Genomic DNA, 23,159 nt, shown 5'->3' on the forward strand with positions numbered 1-23,159 from the left:
CCGTAGCAGCCAGCCGATGGCTTCCCTGGCCGTGCCGGAATCGGTGGACGATACGGGCGACGAAATGGATGATCCGCTGGCGGACGAAGAGGCTCGGTGAGTTTGGCGAAAAGGGGACCATTTTTAAGTGTGTCATGTCGTTTCATACCATAACTATTACTAGCATTCGTCGCACATGCCCTTTTGCACCGTAGCGTAATAGGCTTTTCGACAAAAATACTACTCTACTATTTCTACCAGATAGAGCCATTATTTCAGAGACTGACAGACATAGTATCCCTTTGCGCAATGATGCACTTTAAGTGGTTTCAACACCGGGCAAGAATGTATTACTTTTTTTATTATTTTAGGTTGTAAGCTGTAGAACCAATTAGTTAGCAATTGATCTTGAATCATACAGGAGCATATCAATGGATAGAATGTTAATACTGTCCAATATTTGTTGTACGTTTATCTGGACTTATACAACACTTACCTACCTACCAGCAGGAGCAATTTCTAAGATTATTATCAATCTTCCTTCCTCCGCACCAACCATAGCATTTGTGTAGTGAAATGTGTTTTACAACTGTGGACGTCTTTTTGTGAGTAAATGTGGTATTTTTAGTATCGAACCACTTGTTAAACTGGAAGCATGTTTGGAAGCAACTGGCTTAGGTTTGCCAAACCCAACTGATCATGTTTTAACGGACCCACTCTACTACTTGTTCGCCATCCGCCCCGCGCCCGTCCATTGGAACTGATTCTAAAACTGTGTCTCTTTCTTTTTTATTTTCTAGAATGCTTAACTTAGCCCGCATTGGGTGTCACGTTCAATTCGATAGCGACGTGATTAATAACGAAAAAGATGGCACTGCAGGCGGCGGACCGTCGAATGCTAATGCTAAAAAGTGAGTCTATTCATGCTTATATCCCTCGACCCAGTGGCGGAGGGAGGGGGAGGGGCGGGCTGGGACAAGGACGAAAACGAGGCGCCTGTTTTGGGGCCCGCACCGTTTTGATTTTCACGCCGCGGAACCGCCCGGAAACGCTTGGTGAAACCGGAACACACAGATGCAAGTGTAGCAAATTCGTAGTTTAAAAATGTAGAGAAGAGAAAAGAGGTTAACACTCGGAACGGGATACACACGGTCGTGATCGATTTCAAACGAAATCAGATTTCAAACAGCCGGTATTGCTTAAAATGAACAGGCTAGTTAGGAATGTGGGCCTTTCCCGAGTGTCCAAGACAGCTGAAAGGGCATAGAAAAAGGATTGTTAAAAGGATTTTACTAGTGACAACACACTATTAGTGCTAGGAATTGTTTCAAACTCAAAAAGTATCTACTATCTAACCTCACCCTCTATCCTGTAGTGGCGTTGCGTCCAAACGATGCTTACCCCCTAGGTTGGCTCTTAGCGAATTGACGTTGGCTCACAGCCGGAAGTAGTAGCATGTACGCGTTAATTAAATAAAGTGAATAAAACAATCATATGCAGCATAATTTGATTGAACTGTGTTTCGAGCTTTGTTTCTTCATTCAAATAATTTCACACCGTCAATCGATTTCCAGCAAGGAGCCAACCTAGAAACGATGTGCAATATGCGTTTTACCTTGCACATGTTATGGGTAACAGGATTTTTGTTGAAGCTTTTATTGAATGAAAGACTTCTACGCAGTCAAATACAGTCGGGTGACGAACCGAAGGTTTTTCTTTTGGGTGCATCTCCTGGCGCCTTTTAAGCCGTGAGAAAGTGAGAGACATGTTAGATTTTTAATATAAACCACTTCAATTTCCGGTTTAGGTTTCATTTGCTTACAGTATAGGTCTGAAGTTGTTTACCAATTTATGAAAATGAAAATATCTTCCGAGAAAAGCAATCCTTTTCGTAAGACAAGTGCTAGAGCATTCCTTTTCCATTATCATTCCTATCTATGTTTTCTTTGAAAAGATTATTCATTCTGTTTTCCCTTCGTTTATCTTCAGCGTTGAATCCGGTCGGCGTGAGATACGCTCTACGCCCGATTGGAGCGAAAACGCCGTCGCCGGGGACCACCTGTGGGCACCAACGTCCGCTTCCGGCGAGTGGTGTTACTTCGACGACGGTTGCACGGTAATATCGTTGTACCGGTTTGCTGTTTGATAGCCCCTACGAGCTGGCGCTGAGTGCTTAAACATTTATATCTTTCCCACATGTGGTCTAATCCTGCCAGCGACAAGGACCGCGGATGAAATGTGCCGGCTGTCACATCATCTGCCACGCCAGCTGCATACCGGCGATAATGGAGCGCAACGAACCACTGTGCAAGCCGACCTTCTGCGACGTCGACGTACGTCAGTACCGGGAGCAGACGAAGATCAGCCACCACTGGGTTCACTGCCGCATGGAGAAGGGAAAATGCAAGCAGTGTGGCAAGGTAGGGGATGGGGGATGGGAAGCTCACTTCACGGTGGTGATGAAATGAATTTTGCTATTTCTTCTGGGTGTCCAACAGGCGCTCCAAGGCAAGCTGTCGTTCGGCAGCAAGGAAACGGTCGCTGTTTCGTGCGCCTGGTGCAAGGATTCCTACCACAACAAGGACTCCTGCTTCAACCCGGAGCGGACGGGCGAGGAGTGTGACCTCGGTTGGTGACACAGCACACAAGCATGTGGTTTTAGACTATTGTCAGCCTTACTAATCGTTCTCCAACAGGGAAACATCGCAGCATTGTGGTTCCATCGTCGTGGATCGTGAAGCTGCCACCCAAGGGCAACTTCAAGTCGTCCCTCCGCAAGGCGATCCAGAAAAAGAAGAAAACGAGCAAGAAGCCGCAGGAAGCGGAGGAACTACGCACGTTCATCATCAAGCCAATCCCGACGGCCAACATTACGCCGGTGCTGGTGTTTATCAATCCTAAGTCCGGTGGCAACCAGGTTAGGGGACAATCAAACCGTTTTACCAGAACACCTATGCTCAAACGCTTTTTTATGTTCACTTCCTTAGGGTGCCAAATTGCTGCAAAAATTCCAATGGCTGCTGAATCCCCGTCAGGTGTTCGATCTGACCCAAGGGGGCCCACGAATGGGGTAGGTTCTTACAAAGAGAAGTGCACAGTATCACACACATCGCAAACACAGAGACGCTACTTTCCATTTCCCCTTTGACCGTAGGCTGGAGCTTTTCCGAAAGGTGCCTCAGTTGCGTGTTTTGGCCTGCGGAGGTGACGGTACCGTCGGCTGGGTGTTGTCCGTGCTGGATCAGATCAACTTTTCTCCCCCACCGGCGGTGGGCGTTCTCCCGCTGGGCACCGGAAACGATCTAGCCCGTTCGCTTGGCTGGGGAGGGGTAAGTAAAAAACAAACAGATTTTGCTTCTTCACAAATCGAGATTTTTCTGGGTTTTCAACTTGTTGCATACTGTGTACTCATTCAGGGATACACCGACGAACCGATAGGGAAAATTTTGGAAAACATCGGTAGCAGTGACACCATCCTGTTGGACCGCTGGAACTTAAAGGTGACGCCGAATGAGGCGGCCGCTGCGAACGCGGCGGATGGGAAGGATAATCTGCCGCTGAATGTGGTGAACAACTACTTTTCCCTCGGCGTCGATGCTCACATCGCGCTCGAGTTTCACGAGGCAAGAGGTAGGAAGGCGGCCGGACGAGCGGGCGGGCCAGGTTGGGAACAGATTAAAATGTTTGTCTTTTGCCATTTCTCGCAGAGGCGCACCCGGAGAAGTTCAACTCTCGGTTGCGCAACAAGATGTTCTACGGTCAGGCCGGTGGCAAGGATTTGCTCAAGCGAAAGTGGAAGGGTTTGGCCGAGTTCGTGAAGCTAGAGTGCGACGGGAAGGATCTGACGCCGAAGCTGAAGGAGCACAAAGTGCATGCGATCGTGTTCCTCAACATCAACAGGTGCGTGCGTAGGGTTTATACGTAGCTGTTCGTTGCGTGACCTATCTATACGATCCTCCTTTGCAGCTACGGTGGTGGCACCCACCCGTGGAACAAATCCGGGGGCCAGTTCGAGCCAGCCACTGACGACGGAATGATTGAGGTGGTTGGGCTGACCACCTACCAACTGCCCTTGCTGCAGGCCGGCGGCCACGGTACCTGCATTGCGCAATGCAAATCGGCCACGATCGTCACCTCGAAGACCATCCCGATGCAGGTGGATGGCGAGGCGTGCAAGCTGAAACCATCCACCATCGAGATGACGCTCCTGAACAAGGCCGTCATGCTGGCGAAGAAGAAACCGGGCCGAGCAAATGTCCCGTAAGCAACAGTTTGGAGCGTGTGTTTCCCTTTTCTGATTGTCGCTTCGTTGCGTGTTTCGGTACAGGTTGGAGAAGCTCGAATCGCTGAACGTGAAGCTTGCAAAGATCATTATGTCCGACTACGAGCAGCATCATTACGACAAGGAGCTGCTACGGCAGGCAGCAGTGGATCTCGGAACGTTGGACCTTCCCGTCACGGATCTGGAGCAGCTTCGCAACATTATCAACAAATTCTCCGAGGAGCAGCCGGACAGTCCGAAGCTGTCGCCCGACTGGTGCTTTATAGATTGTAAGCATCCTCCTACTAGCTTGTTTGGCGAACGAAATATTGTAGTCTAATTGTACAACGACATTGCAGCTTGCACGGCGGAAAGATTCTTCCGCATCGATCGGGCGCAGGAGCACCTGCACTTTCTAACCGACATTGCAACCGACTGCCTGTTTGTGCTCGAGCAAGAGTGCCCAACGATGCCCCAGACACCGCAGAAGGAGTTTCCGACTCCGAGCAGCCAGATCAGCCTCGAGTCGATCGCTAACGGCGAGTCGAGCAAAATCGGCGTTTCGTCTCCATCGAACGTCAAACTCCATGGCCTATCGCTGGACGAAACGGTTGCGATGGATCCGAAAAAATCGGGTGAGTGAAGATGCAACGAGGGTACAACCCTACGGACGATATTTTAAAGTCTCCAAAAATTCCAGAAGTTCGCGATCTTCACGACCCTTCCAGCAACCGTAAACTACCGGAACGTGGTGTATCGGCGGACAATTTCGGAATCGATCAGAGTCTTGATCAAGTGGTTAATTTTAAAAGGTAATACGGTTGGTCGCAAACATAGAAAATCATTCATTCAGTTCCGTTGTGTTCACGTCATCCCACCGGCTGTTTACATCCATTTGCAAGTACCCCAAGTGATCATTCCAAGATACATGACTTACTACGAGTGTTAAAACTGATCTCTTATTCACCATTTGGCGGAAAAGTTTCCACGAACGACTGTTTGGACTCAATGAGGATGCGTTTGGCTTCAGGTAAGCACTCGTTTTATGCCATTCAGGCTTTTATCACGCGACTGACGAGATGAAAATGGTTATGTCGTCAACTGAAGCTTAAGTATGTAACATTGTGATTGAGCATGTGTAAATATAATGTCGGTTTAATTTCCTAAATAATACGTGTAGTACAACACCCTGCTTAACGTTCCTTTGTAATTCTATTTCGATAGTAATTTACTGGAAAAAACAACTGATGTCTTGATAAGAGCAGCAAAGACGGGTAACTTGGCGTTGGTAAGTAGTAGGTTCTTGAACGATGTTTTGCTCAACCGGGATGGAATAAGTTTGCAAAGCAAACCTAGCATGTTCAAAATAATTGCCTATTTTTTCAACCCGTTGCCACAGCTGAAAGAGCTACACTTCCAAGGATACTCTCTGCTGTCGATCGACTCGACTGGCCAAACTGCTCTTCACCATGGTGCTCGCGGTGGCCATAAGGACATCGTTCGATACCTCATCTCCTACGCACCCAACACGATTATCAACATGATCGACAACGAATCGTGAGTTTTTCACTTTCTATCCTTACTCCTAAAGCTTCCGACGTCTAGTCGGAGTATCTGTTAAACTTGGTTTCTCTTCTTTCCATTCCGATAACCAGTGGTCAAACTGCGCTCCACAAGGCGGTCGCTAACAAACATCGCAGCATCTGCTACATGCTCGTCGCCGGCGGTGCGAATCTCAACATCCAGGACCAGAAGGGTCAAACGGTGCGCATGTTGGCCGCGAAGATGGACGACTACGAGCTGGAGTCGTATTTGGAAAGTATGTGTTTAGATTTGAGAAAGAAAAGCGAAACCTCTTGTCGATGCTAATTCCCACGATTCTCGTTTGGTTCCATTGCAGATCAGGAAAAGTTTCAGCTGAACGACTTCCGCAACAACACATGAGACCGGACAGTGGAGTGAAACGGTGCTTACCGATTCTCAGATCTCTTCTCTTACTCGACGTTGTGTTATGTTTGCAACCGTATTTTATTGCGAGCAGTTCATTCTTACCTGTACCAACCAATTCCGTTAGAATGTGCCAGCAGCTTCGCTATATGTCACTGCTGGTGTAGAAAATTATGCATTAAACTATCTAAAGGTCACTATCCGTCAAGCGAGCGTAGCGTAAGATATGGTTACCGGATTGAACGGTGTTATTTGTCGTTTGTTTATTCGCAAAAAAAGGCCCAACACTTACAGTACGATCCTGAAATGCATGCACTGACCAACATTCTTATTAGGCTTAACAATGATGAAAATTGATCGGTAGCGATCTAGTTTTACTTATAAGAGACGCGCTTAGCCGAGGCTTGAAGGTGAGAAGGTACGATGAAGGAATGGTTGATAGAAGGTATTTGTTAACCAATAAATGGTTGGAATAAAAAGAATATTGCCGACGATTTGTTTGCCTGTCCTCATCGTTTATCAGGTTATTATTCATATTCATATTCATATTCATGTTCATGTTCAAGCTGCTTCAGATTTATATGGAACGTTGCACGTATAGTTTTTGCGTTCTTGAACCAAGCTTTATTTCACAACCGTGGCATTTAAAGTTCTGTGAGATGGAAGTTTTTCCCTACAAAGCAACATTCGTAAGAATTCATTTCACAATTGCACAACAGTCCTGTAAAATATTTTTTCGTTAGCTTACGGGCAAAGGCATCGTGAAATGTGGAAATCTGCGGTAAAGTTTCCCCAGTTCAACCGGAAAAAAAGTGTATGATCACGTTAGGCGAACGAACGAGAAATTTGCGTACGAAATGCTATGACGAAGCTACAACATTTAAAAATTTCTTTCGGTTGTGGAAGTTTATTCGCATTCTGGAAGTTATTCGCAGGACGAAGCCACAAACTTAAAGCATGTTTCGGAGTTGTAGAAGTTTATTTCCGTACTCCTAAACGTATAATATCTGCTCGTGAATCTTCATTACAAAACCATGGCATTTAAAGTTTTGTGAGTTGAACGTTTTTGCTTACGAACGAACCGTTCTAGGAATTCATTTCGCCTAGGCGAACAGAGCTCTGTGCAGTCCTGGCGGGCCAGCTGATACCAACACGTGGATGACATTTAGGGGAACGTTAAAAAGTAATTCAACGGTCACGTTGCGCGAACGAACGCTGATGCTGCACATGTAATGCTAGAACGAATCAACAAATTTAGAGAAGTTTTCCGGTTCCAGAAGTTCTTACTACGTTCTGGAAACATGCACTACTTTTAGGTTTTGTTATTTAGAAAAAGAAGAAAAATATTTTCATTTTCACATTTTTCCACTAATTCTGTATATATTTTTTTTTGTAGTTGTAACCTTAGTTTTCGAAGCAGAGCCATCCTTCTCTCTCTTCCCATTACGCGATCATTTTTTGGAAAAAAATGGATGGGACACACTGACGAGCCCGTTAACGTTTTTCAAATTTTAAACATGTTTCAAACTGGTAAAAGTCACGAAGAGAGCTTTTACAAGCTTCTACCGGCAAGGAGCTTACACGAGATTTTCTGAACAATCGTCACGCTGCACTCTCGAACTAGCTTGAACGTTTGTCGTTTATATGAAGAAAGAAATAACAGTTGCAATTTATCAAGGCATGAAACATTCGCAAAACGTGAGTGGTACACCGACAAAACTCGTGCCCAGCGGTAGAACGTTTAAATGAAAAAAAGTAAACATTTTTTATTCGTTTTAGGAACGTTTGGGATGCTGGACATCAGCTATGGACAACAGTGCGAGGCACGTGACATGGTGAGAGCAAAATAAAGAATGAAACAGAGTGATGGTGATGGCGAATTGTAAAAAGTCACATTGTAAAAAGTTTTATTACCAACTGGCGTAATCAAACGCGTAGAAGTTCGGTGCTTCGGTGAACTCTTCCACCCGGGGGTGGTGTAAACGCGCCCCGACCCTTGGATCGGGGACCGGATGCATCCATACGCCTACCTTCTCGCTCTCGCTCGCTCTCCGACTGCGCTCGCTTGCTCTCCTTCTCATTCCCTTCTCACAGCCCACGGGCGCGCGTGCGCCCTTTCACCTGCCATCTCGCTCACTCTCACGCTGCTTGCTCCAGCGCGGATGGTGCGTCGTCGTCATCATTGTGGTTCGGCGTTCGGTTTTGCGTGCGGTTCAGTCTTCGGTGAGAGAGCACTTCGAATAGACCGCGAGTGCGCGCGCCTGCTTCTTCCGACGGAGTGTCAGTGGTGCCTATCCGTGTGAGAAAGGCGGGAGGTGGTGGGAGAGGGGGGAATCCTGGTGGTAGGTGTGACGAGACGAGTGAGTGAGTGAGAGGGAGCGCAGGAATCGTCCTGCGCCCGGTGCAATAGTGAAAGGGACCGGAACCCGGGGAGTCCGTAACCTGTTCCGTGTCCTGGGAGGAGAAGAAGGAACGGTCCGTGTCCGTGTGTAATGTCCTGTTGCGGCACCGTCCGTCTTTTCCCTTGTAGCACGGGCTTATGGACGAGCGCGGGGTGGTGAGGGTTGGGATGTCCTCGTCCCCTCGTGCCGTGTCCTCGTTGGTTCGTTACAGAGACGGTTGCCGTTGGTGACGGCTCCGGGAGTGTCCCTTTTAGTTGCCTTCTCCCTTCTGCTGCTGTAAGGTGCTGGTGCTCGGTGGTACAAGGCCAGGGATGCTGTTGCCCATGATGGTGGTGGTGGTGGCGGAGTGTGCAACTATCATCAGGTGAGGGATTCGCTATTGTGCCATGGACCCCCGACCCGACACTGACCGCGACCGGCTTCCGCTCCGGGACTCCCCTGGGGCCGGGTGGCTTGCCATATAAACGGGGCGCATCGCTGCCATCGGTTGCAATTCCTACGCTCGCCAGCGACCAGTCAACAACCAAGCAAGGGACTCTTCAGAGGCTCGGTTCCGGTGAACTAATCCGTCCCGACCCGTAGTCCAAACCGCTGGTCGCCATCGACGGCGCAGCGGGAGTTCAGCTCAGTTCAGCTCAGTTTGTTGCTCCTCCAGTGTCAGTGCACTCTTTCGTCCAACGCCAGCCGGGTACGCCACGCTGTCCCGTGTGGTTGTCGCGATCCGCGGCATCCCGAGATCCGACCGTTCGAATCTTCCTATCGAGCGTTTGCTCGAAAACGGTGTGTATATCCAGCCGCTTGCCTGCTGACCCTGTGTGTTCTGTGTCGGTGTTTATCATCTCTTGCTACCCGCTTCGTTTAGCCGTAGGCCATGCCTTGCTTCCTGTGTGTGCGTGTTTGACGGGGGGTTTGTTGTGTCTCCAAAACATGTTCCTCGGGTCCTCCTCGAGACTCCCGCTGAACGGCTAAGGAAACGCCAAGAAAAACATCGTTCGCTGTGAGGCACGGGAGACAAAAAAGAGATAAAACAGTTGTGTGGCTGGCGCTCGATTCGATTAGTTTAAAGAAAAGATCGCCACGGTGGACGGGATCCCGCGGGGTCGGCAAACGGTCCCCGAAAAGATTAAAGCCCCCGCGCGGCTCGCATCCCGCATCCGAATCCCACAATCTGGCTCCACAATCAACCAACAATCGGGCCCAATCGCCGGTGGACGACGCGAAGCGCTGTTTCTTACTGTGTCGAGATTGCGGTGTACGCACACACACAAGTGTGTGCGCCGCGCGGGCGCATGTACACACTGGTACATCTAGCGCCCTGGAGCCCCCCCTCCCCCCTCGTGCGGCCAGAGCGCACAAAGCACCACCGCCGGTACAGTGCTGTTCGCTGCAACCGCCGATTTTCACCGGGCCACCGTATCCCGGAGCACGTGCCTTCCCGTGGTGCATACCGATTGGTGTGCAAGAAAAGAGAAAACAAAACACCACCTCCCTCGCGAGGTTATCGAGCATCGGTCGGGTGGCAGTAAAAGTTGACTCCGCCGCGGTCAAACAGCGTGTCAAACGAACCAACTCTCCTCCTCTATCAACCTTATCCGGGGGTAGCACGGGTAGGTGGCCAAGGTAATGCTCAAGGTGCTGCTGCTGCTGCTAAAACCTGGCCAGCATGAGTTCAAACCCCGCCCCGGTGAACCTGACCCCGTGCGGGGCAATTAAACAACGCGTACGCGGCGTTGCACGGCTCTAAAAACATCTGCCTCGTTGCCTGAGCTAGAGCGAGAGGTAGAGAACGTTTGATAGCTTTTATTCAGGGCCACCGTGGGTCGTTTAAATGTCGGGCTGTAGGTAAATTTACAAACAAGATTTATTAGAGCATTGTAAGAACATTTGGTTGTGCATTCTTACATTCCGTTTTTGAGGCAGGCCCGGCATATTGACCTTCATTGTAGCAGAGCACGCATCTGACAGCTCCCAATGGAAAGGCGTTTCACACTTGTTACTATCAAAAGTATTCCACGATTTGGAAGCTGTCATTAAACAAAACTTACATTTTTTACATATAACGTTTATGTCAAGTTTTGCTGTATGTTCCGTGGCAGAGTATTCGAAGAAAACAATCGTTTATCGTTACTAAATGTCGAATCGCTTTTACGCAGTTCTCGTTTTGCTGCGCGGTTCCGCGCAATCCAATGACGTTTTAGACGATCTGACATGTCAGTAGAGGTTTGTGTTTTAAAACAATACTTCTTTCATCGTAACATTGCTTGAAACAATATTTCATTTTAGATGATTTGCTATTTGTGTTAAAATTCATCTTACTTCTTGCAAATCGGGTGCTTTAGAAAATGTGCGATTGGTGTGCACACGACTGTACGAAAGCGCGATGGTCATCGCGTTCAAATCCTTTCGGCGTAACGGGGCAGCATTCCGCTGCGGCACCGAAAACACGTGCGAGTCCGTATGCGTACGCGGCCATACTATATATCAGGCTTCACCCTTCCCCCCACCGCCCCTACCCCGCCCTCGTCCATCCGTCCGTTGGTCTCCAGCTCGATTTGTTTGTGCGTTTGTTTGCGCCTCCACCGACGCCCAAGCGAGCTGCGGTGACTGGTATGTCTTTCCGTCTTTCTTTCGTTCTACCGTTCGTGCGTTCTGTTACTGCCGTGGTTTCACTTTCGTGTCTTGGCCCCTCGCGCAGCTTGTGTCGCGTGGGGGATTTTTCTTGCCTTTTTTTTTGTCTTGTTTTGGTTAATTTCTTCTAGAAATGCCACCACTAATACCACCAGCTCTGGAGACGGAGCGTGATCTGAGGAGGAGGAGGAGGAGGGGAAGTTGTGTGGTCACAGCATATCGCCCGCCCGATGCTGATGTTGATGTTTATGAGTTTCCTATGAGCCATAACGCTGTGCGGCTCAGCGGGCTGTGGCCAAACCGAGACGTGCCCGAAGACGGCATCAGGGAGGTTGTCTACTTTGGTTGGTATCGGTCCAGAGCTTGGTACCTCCTCGGGGGTCGGATGTGCGGATTGTGCACCGTAATGATATCATACCGGGCCCGGAGCTGGACAAGACCGGCCGCTCAGTAGGAAGTCAAAACAAACACATCATGGCACAGGCGGAAGACCTCTGCTCGGAGATCCTAAACCAGGCGAATCAGAAAACAGTCACCACGATTGTGATCAGCTGATGCAGATACGATACCAAGAGACCGTGGATCTTGCCCAGTTAGCTAATGTTTAGCCTACAGATCTTATAAACATTCCGTATGACTAAGGCTTTGCCTAAGAAAAGATGCCCAAGACCCGGCATCAACTCATCGCTATCGCATGAAAGGTTGTAAAGTTTGTAGTCCATGCCAACGTGGAATATCACCTTTTAGAAGCTAGAGGAAGACATGCTAAATCTTAGTGCAATACTATATTGCCTTCGTGGCAAGAGTCAGAACTACCTGTCACCCACTATTTGGCTGTTTAGCAGGCAAAACGTAGTATAAAGCAAAATAATGCCCTGTATTGTATATAACAGGAGCTATAACAACAAACACTGGCATTTTATAAGTCCTTCTTTGATGTTTCTATGTACGGTGTTCTATTGAAGGGTGGTTTTGAAGCTTCATTTTACTTCTTTTCTGATGGATACAATGAACATGTTGATTCCACTGACAAATGTGCTTTGGATGTAGGAATTGGAACACTGAAAATAAATTGCATATTAGCATACTTTTTCTGAACACAAATAACAACAATCTACAATTCCTTTATGTAATTGTTCCTCTCATATCAAACCAAACATTGCCCTTTTCTGGAGCCTATTTGTTTTGTAAACAAATGGTGCTTCCGTCGAAACAGAAGCTAGTATTTCAAAGTTTCTTCTTCGATGTTTGCATGTTGGATTTTTTTTTTAAGATTGGTGTTTTGTGTCATTTTCTTTTAGTTTTGGTAGGTTGAGTAACGATTTTGTATGAAATTGGCTAATTGAATGAACCTAGCTTTACAGCTTGCTTCTAGGTTATTTTGGTAGATATGAATGCTAATAGTAACTTCCCCATTATTCGCGGAAGCTGGATCAATCCAACACTGGACATCTTTGGGGTTGCGGTAGGCGACACTCTAGAATTCTTTGAAGTATCCAACTCTAGAAAAGTGTTCGCCCGATCGGAGAGCTGTTTGTTAGGGAATACCTTAAGATAAAAAGGTGGATCCAAATAAGTTGTTTGCCGAAAGTCCTGAAAGAAGAGCCACTTGCTTAGTGACACCGAAGTTCGACAGCTTTGCTGCCAAACACGTCACGTCTTCATCGAGCACGTGAAGCAGGTAGCATAACCGCCGAACTGTCGCGCCAGCCGAAAGCCAGTCGCCAAGGTGGCAGTTTTCGTTTGGAACCTGTGCGAAGCAACGGGTTTCTACGGTAGAATTTCCACCCGTTTTTCCGGAGTGCCGGAGTGTGAAGTAACAACAAATGGAAAACCGACCGGACCATTGAACTGCGCGGTGGAAAATGAACCGACACAATCTTGAAGATGTGGGAAAGGGGGGGATCCGGGTTTGGCCCTGTTAAATGCAGTCTGGATTGAGGAGTTGATATGTCAGTGGTAGAGAGTTTGTTGTAATCGTCGGGCCGCATTCGACGGCTCGGGAAATGAAATGGGTTTATTGTTTGGGCTAGTCTGTATGTGTATGCGTACAGGGTGTTTGCTGGTTGTGGCCGTGTTGGTGCGGTAGGATTTCACTTGCTCCGGCAAACTGTTTGCACATGCTTGGATATCCTGGCTTTCCAGTGCAGTCAAAATAATTCCAAACCCGTTCTGTTTTCCCAATTTCCTTGGGTCTGTTTCTTCCGTTCGGCTGTGGTAGGAATCGATATGCAGCGTTGGGCGCTGTCGAAGAAAACGAAACTTTCCCTCACTCTCTCACCGTCTTCCCCTTGTCGAACACACACACACACACCCACCCGGAAAAGTCCGACAGCGTGCAGGAAAATCGAAATCGAGGACGAGTGTACCAAAAAGGGCCGACCAAAAATGTCTCGCTTTTCCACCCCGGTACTCCTTTTTCCCGATCCTTTTCCGTGTCTCCACCGAAGGGGGGAGGCTTTCGCGCTAGTGTTTGTGCCAGCGTGTGCACATAGGAAACGTCAAACCTGCCCCCGCCGCCTGTGTGTGTGCGTGTGTTGACCTTTTTTTTCTTCTTTCGATTTTCCACCGACCTTGTCCCCAACTGTTTGGCACATGGGCGATATCCGCAAGGATTCGCAGCCGTCCCCCGGAAAAAAAACCGACCCCGACTTGCTTCAGGTGGGAAAACACTAAATAATTTCCTTCTAATAACATGCTCCGCGCTATTAGATCGATTCGCTGGCGACGAACACACACCCGCTCCAACACGCACATGCTTTGGTTTGATCTTTTCGCATACGATTGCCGCTGTTTGCTCGTTGTTTGTTTTATTTATCTCTTTTGCGAAACCTGCAAAAACGTATCCTTCAAAGGAAGTGGAAGAAACAATATTTTTCGGAAGGCCCGAACATCTGGCGAATCCGCGGAAAAGCGTCGTACCGCAGATGTTTCGGCTTTTTTGTTTTGCTTCCTCCCGTTTTCACCGCTATTCCGCGTTTGATGTGGGGACGATAATATTGTTTTACATTAGATGCTTGGTTTCTGACTTTCAATCCAAAACAGTTGCAACTAGTTGCAGCAATTCTGCTTCACATAACATCAATGTTTGGTGAACGTGCTGTATGTGAAGCTTTCAAGTATTGAAGCATTTGTTCATGCGTTTAGTTTTGTCTTGTATTGGACCGGAGCTAAACAGTCACTGTAATTTGCTAAAGTTTGTTTCTGATTGCGATTTAGTAGCATGAGAAACTTTGTACCGTTTTTAAGTGGTGTCTTTGCATCTTTACTTCCTTGTCGAACTTCCTTGTCGAAATAAAACTTACTCGTCCTACTTGCTCTACCAATCTAATAGTTTCAGTGGCAGATTTACATGATACATTTTCGTCTTGTTGATACGCTTTTCCACAATATCAATGTTAGATATTACTTTTGTCCTACAATCAATATGTTTTCTGGTGGACTCCTCAAAATTTGATTTTATCGATTTTGTCTAACAATTCTTGTTGAATAATTAGGGTAACAGAATTATATAATTCTACTTCCCTCATTAAGATCCGTTTAAACTTCCTCGTTTTAGAATGAAATGGTATGCAGCTTTTTCAAATGTATGGCAGCATTTAACGAGTTATATCAAAAACACATTGTACAATATCAGCTAGATGAAACTGTTAACTATAAAACATTTTTCTTCTGTTACTCTGTAACTTTGATTAAATAACATACCGCCCTTTCATTATTTCGTTTGGTTCTTTGCATTAATTTTTATAGGATACAGTAAAGTTATCCATTTTTGTCCGGTCCAACTTGTCAAGGGGGTCGCCGACGCTGAGGGGACTTCTTTGGAAGTTTTTCTTTGGTCTTGGTCTGAAAAAAATGATCGAGTGTGCTATGTGTTGCATGCCTAACGCTACCTATCGATGTTGCCTTCTAGTGTCCGTAGTCTTTTCTAACCTGGCCTTTATCCTCTTTCCGCATGCATCTGTCTCGGTTCCCAGCGAGTTGGGAATTGGCCTAAGCAAACCTTCGTCCAGGTCCCTTCATCCATAGTTCCAATCCATAAGAGTACCATGCGCTACTGCATGCTGAATCTGACTGATCCCGTGCCGCGGCCGCGTCCTCGCGAACTGCGGCTACGCATAAGCCTCCGCGTACCGACCGACACAACTCCGGCCCCGCCGAACACCCCATCGAACAGCTCGCCCGTCACGTCCCCCGTGCACGGACCGCCTCCGTTGCCTCCGAGGGGAAGGCGCTCCAAAGAGCGTCAGATGGTTCTGTCGTCGTGGATGATCGGACGCGCCCTGATGCGCTCGTTCCTGCGCTGGGAGGACGCGGGTCCCTGCATAGCCATCGTCGTCACGTTCATCATGCGATGGTGCGCGTGTGCTGAAGAGTAATATCCGAGGAGCCATAGCCTGTAGAGCGTCTTATTCCTGACCCGGGCGCTCTGCTACTCAGTCGTTCCTCACCACCACCTCCGCCAACAGCACTTCAAATCTCCGGCATTATCATCAAACCAATCAGAAATAGAAACCATAATCGTAGGATCAGAATCCACTCAAACAACTTCCACAATGTCCCGTGTCGTAAACGAACATACACCTCACCTGGCTCCACTTGACGGCTGTTATGAAAGTTTTGGCAACACTAGGGAGATTGAGAAAGTGAACAAGAAATAGGATTTATCAATAGAGACAAACAACTGACATCCTGACACAGTTCATTCATTCCGTTTTAATTGACATCAGTAGAGAGCTTCTGGAGATCTAAATCGAACTCTAACAACAGATTCTACAGCATTATCCAAAGACTTCAAATTCGCGCGCTACATGTATTACGCCTGATCGTCTCGTTCTCGAGTGAGCCCTAAATCTGGCTGTCAAACCAATGGTTGACGATGTTGGCAGATGTAATCTAGCTGTTGGCCTTTTTGAACAACGATGTCCCTATTACCCTACATACAATTCATGATGGGGGTTTGAAATACTAGCCTTTGACAGGAGCTCCAAATTATATTATAACGCAACTTATATAAACTTTATAGTAATATCTGCTACTGAAGCATCTATGATCTTTAATACATTGTATTAACTGAAACTTGATACAATTAATGGAACAAGCGTACTACATACATTTCTATATTCGTATCATATAACCTCTAATTAGTTCTGTTACTATTTGTAACAATCAACAGCATCTACAGAATGCACTTGGGTCTATTTAGATAATAAGAGATATTGAAGAAACCCCAACGCACCTACCGATATGTGAAGCAATTCCTTCGCTCGATGTCAGGTGATTTTTGGATGCATCTAGCTGTCGTCCTGTATCGGTGTTCAACAACGCTGTGTTTTCGATGGACTGTTTGCATGTACAAACTAGAGATCCGTGGATTGAAACCATTGAATCAACAACATTTGATCTACATAACTTTATACAACAATCGAACCTTCGTTCGCAGATTGCTGTATTGACAACTAAAGGAGGGTTGCCCTATTAGAGGCTAGTTGCCCCGCCACTATATGAATACTATTTACCATACTCTACAATAATGTTTGTACTTGTCTGTGCCCTTATTGTGATCGTATTGGAAACTTGCGCCTAGAGCTGGAATTCGTATATGGCATAATACTCGACTAATATAAACACTTTGGCGATATCTGTAACTGCTGCTACTGCTATGATAAGTAGCCATAGGCTTATTTGAAACTTAAGGGATCGATAGAAAATAGCTGGTGAACCAAGCTGAATATAATATATTTCTAAACTCATCGTATATAACCTAACAGGAAGCTTGACAGGAGCTCGTTCAAAATATGTCACTCAACTCATAACTTTATGGTTAAGGTTGGCTACTGCTTATTGTCTAATTAAGGGTTGGATAAACAAAAATACAAATAGATATTTAGATTAGCGTACCATCTAAATATAATATAGTCGCATAATAATCGCATATAACCTCAAATCACATTAGAAAACATTCTTCTACGAACCAACAGCATTAACAGAACGTATCAAAGATGATTCCTAGCTTAAGCTGATGAAAGATATTTATGAAAACGAAACGATCGTTTTATGTCGCTCCTCCCTGGTATGTGAAGATATTCCTACGGGACAAGATGAGTCCTAGGCGTTATGAGACAGGCGTCCGATTACTCAGAGTGTTTCTAGCAGCATACTGTTTCTGAAGAAGGAGAAAACTAGTGTTTCAATGTTCGTGTTTGTGTCTATTGGGTATTCGTGTATGCTTCGCTCGGTGTCTGTTCAATGTGCTGAAAAATAATCTCAAAAGAAGTGGAGCTACCCACTACTCGTGGAAGAAATTCGAAAGTTCGGCGAGAACAGGTGCCTTTCGTTGACACTTTCGGGCAGAGAATGCGTGCGTGCTGGATGCGGCAGCATCTTTGCAGTGGATCGTGGCAGCGCACCGATCAACTCAATCAACCGAACAAACTGAGCATCTGAGCGAGAAACAGCTAGCGAACAGCGGTAGTTAGTACCCGGCGGAGCCAACCCTGCGTCAGCGTTCATTGCAATCAACACAACGTATCAACTTTATCGCCAGCCGTATCAACCGATCTATAGCAGGCCGATCGAGCGTAATCAGCTCTACCGCTGCCAGCCGTGTGCGTCAGCGTCTCACCTTCAGGGAATTCTGCGACGCGGGATGAACGGTGAGTACTTCCAATGTTTATCTCGCAATTTTATTTCCATACCTCTACCTGCTGTTTTCTGTATAAGAACATCCACAACATTTACCTCATGGGGTACTGGTGTGTGACTCGGTGTGATAAACAAACTCACCTGAAGGTCCTCTAACTCCCATGATCTCTTACGGTGTGCTCCAGTGTACGCCAGAATATTGTTGTCATCCAGAGTCCTCTCGTAAAACTCTGGAACGTTCCGGACAAGTGCCTAACTAACTTTATTTCTAACTCCTTCAATATCTTGTATAAAGGTCATGTCTCAAAAGCGTACGGGAGTGAGTCTATATAGACAACAAGACTAGGTTTAAGTACCTCATCGATCCTGTGCAAAATATTGTTCCGTAGGCCGTTACTCAATATTTTGGAAGGTCCTTGCTGGACATGGAGTTGGGTTAATCCGCGGAAGATGGTTCTGGAAGATACAAGTTGCTAGAAAGTAAATCTAGATCTACCTGTACAAGGTGGATTTATCCATTGGTTTTACTTTTGAAAAGACTTTAAAATCTTCTATCGTTGGTCCGTGAGTTCTGTACTGAGGCTTAGTGTAGTGTGTGTTCTTCCAGACCATTTGCGGTATCCGCGATACCTCAACCTCATCCACCCAAGACGGTTTGTCCCAGTACAGGACACCCCAATGGAGCCTTCTTCCCGTAGTGCTAATGATGTGTTCTGTCAATTTACCACGAGCGTTCCGCTTCCAACTCTGTCACTTAGCCACTTCTCCTTCCTGCATTCCTATGCCATCCCGTGCCCGACTGTGCCTTCGGGGGCTTCCTTTCCGGGCAGCTAATTAAACGGTCGGACAGTTCGTCCGGGTGCAGTTGCTTCGGGCAGAGGTCGGCGCTATCCAAAAGCCACGGCGTTGCCAATGTTTTACTTCCGCTTTCCACACCTTTGGGCACTGCGTACCGGATGCGTGAGATGCAAGAGGGAAGAACAGAGAGATGCGATCAACGATGGAAATGGTGGAAAAACTCAACGCAAGAGGCATCGAGGATGTAGCTATCCTTCGGGCAGTCGCTTACGCATTCATTTGCATAATGATCTAAGCCACCAAGTGTAGACACAACACATTTCCCGGGCTTGGTTGAGCTAGTTATTGGTCTCTCCTTAGGACTGCTTCCTTTTTATATGCATTTTATGACTCTCATTCGATGGTGCTTCTTTTTAAGTGCATCTAATTTCTTGGCTTGAAAAATCAATTACATCTTGGGGATTATAAGTATATGCCTTTTTCCTTTATGTCTGGGATTCACAATCCTGCCAATGATGGGAAATGTTTCATGGTTGGATTGTACCTTTATAGTAATTTATGTTTCCCAAACAAGGAGAGACCTTCCGGTTCTGTGCTAGATTTAGAAAAGCGAGCGGAAGGTGTTTGGAAATGACACGTTCTTCTTTAATCAAAAGCAAACTATCGTGTTCGATACATCCTGGGGTTTGAACAGCGTCTGGTCCGGGCATGAACATACCTCCATGCACGCACACACATACCTGTCTTCACAGCTTCACAGTGGAAAATGAAAGATAAAATCAAGAGTTCCATTCTGCGCATCCTTTCGGAAAAATTATATACTCACCATGGACGTTGGTGAAGATCCTTGAAAGAGGCGAGTTTTCTTGTTTCTAATTAATAACATTTTATACCTTTCCACCCCCTCCTGTATCCCGCCTCCTACGGTCGATTTAAAAAAAACTGAGGTTTAAGTAATGCTTAAAAAACACTTTGTAAATGTAAATCAGCGTTGGCACAACGTGCGCAACCTACGATACACATTCCCATGCACATTTCGCTCGGAAGATGCGACCTGCCGCGAACACGTGACTTTTTTTCCAGGTTCCACACGAAGCAAATGGGGGAAGGGTATGAAATGGGAGAAGGGGGTTTACCTCGACAGTTGACGACGACGATGCTAATGACGCGTGATTTCGCATACCGACCGTTTTCCGGCTGTGAGAAAATCGAATGATGGCGGTGAGTGTGTGTGTGAAAAGCGCCGGTCGCGCAAAACTGTTACAACTTTACCCGTTGCTCGCTGCTCCTATGAAAACTTTGTTCGTTGCGCCCTTTTTTTCGCTTCGAAATAAAAAGTCGACCTGGTGTAGAACACATTTTCCAACAGTTTACAACATATTTTGAAACATTAAATATGGCTCCTACAAAAGGAAAAACAGCCTTCAAATGATCAACGATGGAAAACTGCAACAAGTCATAATAATAATAAAAGTAAAGTAAAGTAGTGCGAAGTAAATAAAAATCACATTGATTGGTTTGAAATCGCATAGGGGAATGAAACTGTCACAAAGAAACAGAAGTGCACTTATTTTCATCCTTATATCTGCATTTTTCTGGACAAATTTATCTACTGAGATGAATGTTTCCTGGAATGTAGCAGCGAAACGAAAACAGAAGGAAAGATACCATATAACCCAAACATCGACTCAACCAAGCGACGGGAAACGCAAAGCGATTGATTGTTTACATACCATGGGCTCTATGTATGTTATTCTTTCTTCTCATGTAAGTTGTGATTTGACACGTTGACTGGCAAACGTTTTTGGCACACTACTTTAGTACAACCTTTTTGTTAATTTTTTAGCCTTTTCCGATCCGTTGTCAACTGTTGTTATTTTTTAACCATTTTAACATTCCAAAGGTTTCTTCGTTACTTTTTAACTGGTTGACTTTATCTATCTTTTGCATCACACTTTCTTGTGTGAAATTATTTGGGCAAAATAAAGTTGTGCCATTGTTTTGGAATATTAAAACAGTTTTGAGAAGAGCTGTTTGAATGATGTCCTGTGGTGGAAATCCATAGCTTTGTAAGAAAATATGTTTTTATTTTAACAGCTATCTTCAACTGTATTTTTTTAATTTTTTTTAAAGAAAAATGAAAATATCGGGAAAACAAAGCGTTCGGTATCGGTTTCGGCCTTAGGGTATGCCGCGAATTCAAACCACGAAATTGATCTGTTTTACTTTGTTTTTGTTTTTTAAATTGTTTGAATTTAAAAGCTGCGATGTTATAATGTTGTGAAGCAAGCACTTTGGTTTTGCCAGCTTCAGTGACATTTCATCAACATTGTTTCCGCACCGTGCGTGCTTAGGCAAAATTTTCAAATGGATTTGTTTTAGTAAAACTTATCCATCATCTCCTCTCGTTCGGCAGAGTTTGGGGGTTTTTCGGAGATCAAACAGTCCGCTATTTTGATTCAACCTGTTGCGTGAACTTGATGATGATTATAAGGACGGTCCCGTTCGGATAACGGGCACCCAGCTAAATGAAAAAGGTGCCGATCTCGATCGATGTGAAAACAAAACAAAAAACCACCAGTAATTAAAAAAATGGAAAACGACCCAAGAAAAACGACCGTCCGGAGAAAACAATATGGTGACATGCTATACTTTTATAGCCTTCACGCCGTTGCCGATGTGGGAACACAGTTTTAATCGAGTTGTGTCCATTGTGGTGTTGTGAAAAATTCTATCCTTGCGTGTCGCTAACCCTTAGATGCTCGGAGAAGTTCTTATCAACAAAAATGTATTGAATAATTGATTGATCGTGAACGAAGTTTGGTTTCCTTCGTACTATAATCTTCTTTACTTTATTCTACATAGCCTTCCATACTCATTTTTTAATTGCTTTACATATTTTCGCTTTTCGCTGGGATATAATCATGATACATGTTCAGTGGCCTAATTAATAACTCAAGTGAATTCGAAAGATAAAGGAGATGCCGTCCAGCATTTTTATCTTTCTTTGATACGCAGCAAACATTCCGCGATTTTATTGATTAATTGTTTGGTCTTTTAGTTTCTTTTTCCATACTCTTGGAGGTATTGCTACTGTTCTTATGCGAGTTTTTTTTTCGAAATTTATAACTTACACTAATAACATGTACAGTACACCTTGCACAAGTATTTTTTGTTATTTTTGACTATCGAACTGTTTCGGATTGCAGTGTTTTTATCTATTTGCTTTGTTTTGTTTCTTTCTCTTCTATTTTTAATCATAAGATAGTTTTACTGTTTTGGAGAAAGGATTTAGATTAACAAATGGTTTTGTACACTTTGTGTTGAGATATTTTCTTATTTTGACATTCGAGATACAGATGGGAGTGAACTTCTGACAGCTCAACGCACCTTTCGGATCGGCGTGCGAGTGTTTCTGTTCGCTCTGAAGCTCGAACCTTGGCCAGCGAAAACGCATCGACCCGAGGGAGACGGCCAGGACCGGACTGTGCGTTGGGCACCCACGGGATTCGCCTCGGGTCTAATGGCAACGTCGCCGGGCTGGCGATGCCCCAACGAATGCTGATGATGTGAACGTGGGTCAAACTCTGGGATACATAATATTGGATGTGGGTTGATGGATGGGTCCGCTCCCAAACCCCCGTCACCTGGAGCCTTCGTCCGCAGACACACACAGACACACACACCTAGCAGCCGGTGCTAAAATAGAACCCATCAACCGCGTTCGCAATGGCGCCAGGTTACGATGATGAGTTCCCGGGACGCGACGTTCTCCAACTCCGCGATGAGCGAACACGCAAAGGAGCGACCTGTATTGTGTGCGGATGTAATAAGTCTGAATTCGACCCGTGCCTTACTGCAAACTGCGCCTCGTTTACAGACACTTTAGGAGCCAGTTACTTGACGCAAAACTAGCGACATTGAAACGATTATTCGAGTTATTCCTGTGAATATCGACCTTCTGGCCCGGACGCTGCTTGCGGATGCAAGCAAGTGCCCGTTAGTGGTTTATCCTTGCGTTTGTTGCGTTTGTTTGTGTTTCATTTTTTCCTCCATTTGCAAATAGCTGACCTTTATCTCACTCCATGACCGGGCGCGATGGGTGTAAAATCCGTAATTAGATTTGTCACACGACGGCCTGGCGGGGGAGGGGCATGGATGTTACGGCCCCTGCGATGGAGGTGGGTTGTTTCTTTTTTCCCACCTTTCCAACGTCGACTGGCGGCGGAAACTAGGCGGAAAAATGGCCCCAACTAGACGGCAGGCACACTGGTCCGGATTAAACACGGGCTTTGTAGGCTCACGTAAACCACGCAGCAGATAATCCCTTCCAGATGATGCAGCTATCAATTAGAAGTTGTACGTTGGAATGCAAAATGAATTGTTTTTGCAGCCTGTTGCCATCAAAATCGAATATTTTTTTAGAAAAAGCGCACCATTTTTGGTAAATCTTTTCACCTTTAACGCATCCTGTTTTCACGTAGCCATCTATGTTTAAC

The 23,159-nt window shown here is 45.9% G+C and overlaps 1 protein-coding gene across 1 annotated transcript; it reads left to right on the forward strand.

The window, feature by feature from the left end:
* On the forward strand, nt 1-6,678 carry LOC131268659 (eye-specific diacylglycerol kinase). The gene is made up of 18 exons (XM_058270898.1): nt 1-96; nt 1,969-2,095; nt 2,196-2,399; nt 2,478-2,607; nt 2,676-2,896; nt 2,967-3,049; nt 3,134-3,308; nt 3,396-3,609; nt 3,687-3,879; nt 3,946-4,239; nt 4,307-4,530; nt 4,600-4,875; nt 4,941-5,052; nt 5,223-5,270; nt 5,465-5,528; nt 5,640-5,797; nt 5,896-6,059; nt 6,141-6,678. The coding sequence occupies exons 1-18, from the start codon at nt 17-19 to the stop codon at nt 6,182-6,184; spliced, it is 2,811 nt and encodes a 936-aa protein (XP_058126881.1). The 5' UTR covers nt 1-16; the 3' UTR covers nt 6,185-6,678.
* The last annotated feature ends 16,481 nt before the right edge of the window (nt 6,679-23,159 follow it).

The sequence above is a fragment of the Anopheles coustani genome, chromosome X (genome assembly GCF_943734705.1).
Source record: "Anopheles coustani chromosome X, idAnoCousDA_361_x.2, whole genome shotgun sequence".
Lineage (NCBI taxonomy): Eukaryota > Metazoa > Arthropoda > Insecta > Diptera > Culicidae > Anopheles > Anopheles coustani.